At 48.1% G+C, this 6,832-nt stretch overlaps 1 protein-coding gene and 1 long non-coding RNA gene across 5 annotated transcripts in view; one reads left to right on the top strand and one right to left on the bottom strand.

Annotated features, from left to right (window-relative positions):
• Nucleotides 1-987: 987 nt before the first annotated feature.
• On the bottom strand, nt 988-3,267 carry LOC106020405 (uncharacterized). Its single transcript, XR_001195894.5, has 3 exons — nt 2,946-3,267; nt 2,236-2,353; nt 988-1,125 (listed from the first exon to the last, which is right to left on the bottom strand). It is a non-coding gene; the product is annotated as an uncharacterized lncRNA (long non-coding RNA).
• A 49-nt stretch (nt 3,268-3,316) lies between these two features.
• Nucleotides 3,317-6,832, top strand: part of HMCN1 (hemicentin 1) — a 194,479-nt gene continuing 190,963 nt past the window's right edge. For all 4 annotated transcript variants that reach the window (XR_011810836.1, XM_027462404.3, XM_027462405.2 and 1 more), the window contains exon 1: nt 3,317-3,718. Coding sequence is in view for 3 of the 4 variants with exons in the window: in XM_027462404.3 (XP_027318205.1) it covers nt 3,454-3,718 (265 nt within the window). In the remaining variant the exon portion in view is untranslated. The remainder of the gene's footprint in view (nt 3,719-6,832) is intronic.

Here is a 6,832-nt window from a genome sequence, read left to right as displayed (position 1 = left end):
CTTCCTCAGCAGTCAGACGAGGCCCAGCTGCAACTAACGATACTGATCTGATCTTGAATATAGTTTACAAGGAAGGATATTCCCTAGTAGCTCTTCAGACACAGTGTAAATGACTCTATACCTGACAACGTTTAGCTTGCAATTATAAAACAGAAGTGGTTGAGTGGTTTCACCCAGAGGTAAGACAAGATGAGTGCTAAAAGCATACTGTCTTCATATGAGGCCAGCCGTGTGGCTTACAAAATAGAAGTCACTAGCTGGAAGGGGTCAGCGTTTATTTAGTCACTTCTGAGTTAGAACCCTGATCCTGTAATTGCATTCACATGATAAAGTCTCCCCCCAAAAGTAGTGCTAGGTTCTTTGTATATAAATGTGAAGATTTTGCCACATATAACCACAGATTCACCTGTCTGTCCTTCCTCTTTTCTGCTCCTTGTTTATCTTTTGTTGCAGAGCTGTTAGCAGCAGCCTTACTGGGTTTCAGGCTCTTTGGCATACTGGCTAATTCCTTTTCCTCTTCTAGGATGGCACCTTAACCATGTCCCTCCCAAATGAAGCATAAGTTCTGCCTGCAGGATACTTCAAATCTCAGAATTTGAGACCTAAAACATTGTTTTCAGTTTTGGAGTAGTGAATGTCTTTGACAAATACAAAGTTACACTTCTCGTGTGCATGACTGGAGTGTGAATATACATAAAATACAAAGACAGGACTAAAGACTGGCTGAGAAAACACTCTATTAACTGGAGAGTTCTTGCTATACAATAAGTATACTAATTACATAGATAGCCAAAGCAACATACCCAAAACAAACAGCAAAGATTCCCTCCTTTTCCACAACAATTAATGAAGTTCAAACAAAGCAAAAATAAAATTTAAAAAAACGGGGTGGGGGAGCATGATGACTTGGAGGAGGAGTGGGAGTAAAACTTTTTAATGTGCGTGGAGATACAGAGGAACTTTTGTCAAATGTCTGTGACAAAACAGCTCAGAGTATCTGGTATACGTGCAGAGTCTGCTGACCAGCAAAGAGGTGTCGTGAGAAAGAGCTCCGTAGGCGCAGCCTGCTGAGAGTGGTCCATGGGATCCAAGGAGGAGAATCTGTTTTGGTATCAGCAGTTTCCTCTGTAATTAGAGAGTAGCACCAGCTTTAAAAACAATCATTCTGATGTTCTCCTTCAGATGGAAACTTCAGTTTTGAAGTGGACGGTTGTTTACTGTGAACTGGATTGAAACCAGCAACTCTGTCTTTGGTAGCAGCCATTAGACAGTAACATATTTTAGCTGCATATTACAAAATGAAGCAGATTAAGACAAAGGCCCAAAGGGTGAAATGTACTTTATTTCCTTCCCAGTCTTCTGAACTAGTATATTTTCCCCACAGTGTACAAATTGTATACTTTTTATATTTGAGACAAGCTAGGAAGAAAGGAGTTAAATCGTTTAACTCTTTATTCCATTTCTCCTAACAATTTACAGCCACTCATGGCAATTATATAGCCACCTATCAGTCCAGGTGGGTAACGCTTTACTCACACCCAGAGTGATGTAAGTGCAGGGGGAGGAACAGGGCAATCACGCTCAACAGTCAGGCTGCAGCAGGGTCGCGCTGTGCCAGGGGCACGGGTCTGTCCCCCGCTCAGCTGTGGCTCTGGCACACGGTCGCAGCTCTACAGAGGAGCATGGTGATTTTTATTGATAGACGATTCTTTGGCAAACTATGAAAATAATTTTGTTGGAGAAGGGAAAAAAAAAAATCTCTTGCTACAGGGCTTTCTTCCTGCAAATTTCAAAGGTCTGCTGTGAATAATAGTGTTAGAGCTTCCAAGCTACAAGAATATTTTATAGTGGAAAGTGTTAGGCAACCAAAACAAATATCAGTTCCCACTGTTACAAAGTAAGATTTATTATTGTTTATGTTGTACCTTAAAACCTGCAATAAATGACATTGTTTTGAGAAGCGACACAATGTGTCAAAGAGTTGATTCTTTTCACAGGGACACTGCCTTGGTTTGTTCTAGCTTGTTTACATTTAAATGAGAAATAATTTAAGACAGAAAGAACACGAGAGCTTTCTTTGTCAGAAAAAATGTAACAGGAATCCATCTTCACAAAGGACTAAACAAAATCTTTAAATCCAAGTGTTTCCAGTCTCCAGGGTGTTCAAAATACATATTCCTACTTTATGGCTCGAACGTGTCTCTACTTACAAGATTTGTGAATATTTTGACAAACCTGGTCTGAGTTTTCTGGTAGGAAAGTTACAGATGAGGCAAGTTTTCCATGGTTTGGGGTTTTATGGCGAATGTGTTGCACAGCTCTGGTTATGTGCTTCCTTCTCATGACATCAGTGCTGAAGGGGAGAAAGAATGTAAACATCTGTTTTTTATAATTCAATTCCAGGCTTATAACTTGATTAGGATAAGCAATGTTTCGACGTGATTAATTTTCCAGTCACAATATGATGGTTTGAGCGCACAGTTGTAGCACCAATTTCAAGATGCATAGAGGCAGATTCTGCTAATGAGGCTGGTTCTGCTGCATCGCCCAACCTCCCCAGCCGCATCAGACGCAGCTGACAAGAACCCGCTTGCCTCATCCCACCAAAAACTAAGGATGCGATTTTCCTCCTGCTTTGCAACTACAACCAGGTGATGCTGCTCACCTGGGAGCGCGGTGGCCTCCACCGGTGGGCAGTAAGGCCGGGACCCCAGCACTGAGTGGGGCTGTGGCCACCTCACCTCAGCCCCGCTCCACTTTCAGGCGGCACTGATCAGATTTTCAGGAGGTATTCCAGGCACTTAGGGTCAGATTTTCAGGAGGTATTTATGTGCCTGCTGGGACGCAGCGAAGTATCTCTGAAAAACCTGGCCTTAAATCGAGCACGCTGCCTGCGGGCTGCAGGGCAGGCGGGAAGCACCGCGCAGCCCACTTGCTTGCTTTACCTCGCTGCCTGCTCAAGCGGTGCCTGCAGCTTCTCCGTCCTCCCTCAGCACCACCTCGCAGGAGCAGGGGCAGACTCGGTCCGGGAGGGACCGGGGCTTCGGCCCGCACCTTTCAGGTAGCGCTTGTGGAGGCGAGCAGCGGCGGCGGCGCAGTTTGAGCGACCCTGGTTCTTGGCGCCCCGGGGCTCCGCTCCCCTCCCCGGCAGGTGCCGGCGCGGCCCCTGCCCCTCAGCCTCGGCGGTCGCCCCGCGCGGGGGCCCTGGGCTGAGGGAGGCGGGGCCGGGCGGCGCCGCAGCCGGGGCTCCCTGCGGCGCGGCAGCTCCCGCAGCCCACGGCATGGCCGGGGCTCTGCCTTCTCCCTCGGGGCGGCGCTGCCCCGGTCCCGGCCCCAGCCCCGGCCCCGGCCCTGCCCGATAAGAAAGGCGGAGCGGGGCTGCGGCGGCGCGCAGACAAAAGCTGCGGCGTTTCCTGCGCTCCGCGCTGAGGGGAGCCGGGCGGCCGGCCGAACATGGCTCTCGGTGGGGCGCGGGCGGCGGGGCCGGGCTCCCTCCTGCTGCTGCTGCTCGCCCTCTGCCCCCGCGCTAAGCCCGAGCCGGGCGCCGAGGCGGTTCCCGAGGGAGCCTCCACCCTGACCTTCGTGTTCGATGTCACCGGCTCCATGTACGACGACTTGGTGCAAGTCATCGAAGGGGCGTCGAAGATCCTGGAGACGTCGCTGAAGCGACCCAAGAGGCCGCTGTACAACTTCGCCCTGGTGCCCTTCCACGACCCAGGTGAGGGCTCGCCCCGGGCCCCGCTGAGGGAGGGACCCGGAGCGGGGAGCGGGGAGTCGGCAGCGGGGCGGCCGCCGGGGGTCTCCTCCTCACCCGCTCCCTGCCCCTCGCCCAGCGCCCGCTGGCCCACCTTTGTCCCCGCACCGTCGCTGGTTCCCGTTGCTCTGCTTCTCCCCGGCCGTCTGCCTCCCTCCTTGCCACAGCCCTGAAACCAGAGCAGGATGCCCCAGCCCGGTGATGCCCGCGCTACCCGGCGCCGCAAACGCCCGCTTTTTCTTAAGAAAGGAAATCGGAGAAGGATGGGGCGTAAGGGCCCCTGAAAGTAGCCGCTCTGGTGCTAGTTTCCATGGGACTCTGCAGGGTATTCCCGAGGTCGGTGCTTTAGAGGTCGTTTTTTTTTTTCAGGAATGTCCTCGAACAAAACCGGGTGCCCCTTCTTTTTCTCCCCAGCCATGGGCACTTCTGCCTGCAAAGCATTTGCTTGCCATTGTTACCAATAGCTTAATCGAATTGCTTGGAAAACTAGGGAAAAACTTTCATTTTTTTTTCTGTTTTGTTAGCCATGAGCTTGCATAGGTTCTCTCTCCTTTAAAGAAGAGCCTGTCTTTGTTGTATCAGAAAAACATCCATTTATGTATCTTACTATTTTCACCTTTGATGTCACATCTTTTTCTTCTAATTCTGTGTTTTTGTTCTTTTATGAGACAAACCTGTGCGGAACGTAAAGCATGCCATACCACAGATGTGAGCAAGAGGGGAGAGGATTTGCGGCAGTCGCACCCAGAGCTTATTTCTGCCCTGCTGCAAAGCCACACTAGCAGTTCTCCCTGGAGCTCTTTCTCCCTGGGATGGGGCAGAAGACCACCATGGTGGTTGGGGTGGTTTTGTTTTTTCTCCCCATGATTTTATATCTTTATGTTTACATTTTATCACTTTATATTTACTCTTTACATCGTCCCTTTCTGCTCACTGAAGTGGTTCGTTATGAGGTTGCTAATCCACTTTTTCAGAGGGCTTGGATATCTGCACCAACCCTGAGAGCCAGAAGATGGCCTTGTGTGATGTGATTTTAGTTTGTGAGTCTGTTAGCCTGGTCCTTTCTTCGCAACTCTTGTGCATTTGTGTAGAAAAAAACTTGCAGCCATGGTGTCACTGATACTTCCAGTGCTTAGCTTTCATCAAAGGTCAGCTTCAAATCCCTTGTTTCAATCACTGCTTTCTCCCCCCCCACCCCATCCCACGTGTGCTTGTTTCCTCATTTGCTCTTCCCTTTGGTCAGTTTCTCCATTTTATTCCTTTCTTCCCTGACCTCCTTGCTTCCACTGGCTCTCTGGGTCTTTGTGTCTGTTACAGCCAGAGCCCTGTAACCACGCTTTCCTGTGCCACCACGACCTTGCTCCCTGCATCCCTTGCTGCCACTTGCTCTCCTTGCTTCACATCTCTACCCCTCGCAGGCTCCTTGTTCTCCTGCCCTGTTTGCTCTCTCTCCCCAGGAGATCCCTTTCCTCAGCAGATTGCACCCAGCAGAGTAGCTGAAACGTTGGTCCACGGGGAGCTGAGCAAAGAGAGACAGTTCTTGTCAGCGATCTGCGTTGGTGTCTCCTGTTAGGGAAGTCCAGCTTCCTCACGCAGCCAGGGAGCCATGCTTCTCACTGTCACGGGTGGCTTGTTAGGTCTTAACGTGGTTTGAAAGGTGCTTAAGTTTAAACTTGACTTTATCTTGACTTCTGAAAATTATTTCTGTATGTCTTTCTTAGAGTTAGTAGGACACAGCATGGGCTGGTGTCTTGAACTTTATGGACATAGCTGCTGATAATCTGGTATTTTACATCTACTGATGACCAAATCTAGATTCTACAAACGAAAAAGAAGGAAATAGTGTTGTGAACACTTCCTTACCACCTTCTATGAACCTAGAGGAAGTAAATTAATTAAAAAATATAAAATAAAAATTTAAAACTGAAGTTGCTTGGCATGTATGTCAGCGTCCAATTCACTTACCTAGTGTTGTTCTGTCTGATGGCAGCTCAACTAAACTGATGAGCATGAGATTTCTTTTTTTTCCCCCCAAGTTGTCTGCTTATTTGCACAATTGGGTGATTTCTTTTTGCTTCTTCAGAAAAAAGCTTTGTACACAGCTGTCCCGCAGACAAGCTTTCTTGATGTTTCTGTGAGGTAGCGTGTCCCAGAGGTGAATGGGACGCTAGGAGGAGCACAACATGCAGCTGAACCTGAGCTTCATAGAGCTGGTTTGTACAAGGCTGTCCTGATCCAGACACACTGTTTGTTGATGGGTAATTACAAATGTAACTCCTTTGGTCTCATCACTGATGTTACACCCCATTCCCTGTTCAGGGCCGGGGCAGTTGCTCTGCGGCACTGCTTGGTTGCTGGTGGCACAGCTCAAGTGCTTTCAGACCAGCCTCAGGACGGACAGATTTCTGGTGAAAAGAGAAGAATATTCATCAAAACCATGCATTAATCTGTCCTGAAAGAGTATTTGACATTGCACAAGGTACATCTGGATTACAAATAATTTGAGTTATGCAGTAGGATATAGCAGGATTTTCAAATGTGTTGTTACTAAAATGCTGCATAGTGATGTGCCTATGCACTGTGGTGGCCTTTGATGGTAGATTTAAATGTAGCGTCATGACCCCTGCTGTGGTACTTTGCTAGCACTGCGGTGTTTTGGTAAAGCAGTAATAATTGACAAGTTTATTTTGTTGAATTGAACCTGAGGTTTTTGGCACAGTGCAGAATTATGGCCTACAGAAAAGACTTGTAATGGGTTTCACGTGCTGATGCCACTGAGCCATCTGTGGGTATGCTGAGATCCCTATTTTGAAAAAGCCTTTTGGTTTTGGTTTTGTCTTGAGTGTGTCAGAATATGCCAGCAGATCACAGGAATTTTTCTGTTGTGGTTTTTCAATGCCTGAACACTGTCATGGAAGTTTTGTAGGTAGTGAAAAGGGCTCTTGACAAAGAAATCTCTTGCCAGACTTGTATTCAGTGGGAAAAAAATGAAAAAAAATATCTCCCAAATCAAGGAGAGTTGGCACAGGAAAATACTGTATTGGAGCTAAGGCTTAAGATAACTGAATGCTTTTGTAG

The sequence above is a fragment of the Anas platyrhynchos genome, chromosome 8, assembly GCF_047663525.1.
Source record: "Anas platyrhynchos isolate ZD024472 breed Pekin duck chromosome 8, IASCAAS_PekinDuck_T2T, whole genome shotgun sequence".
Lineage (NCBI taxonomy): Eukaryota > Metazoa > Chordata > Aves > Anseriformes > Anatidae > Anas > Anas platyrhynchos.
The sequence above is the reverse complement of the archived record's forward strand: the minus strand, read 5'-3'. Positions and strand labels throughout refer to the sequence as shown.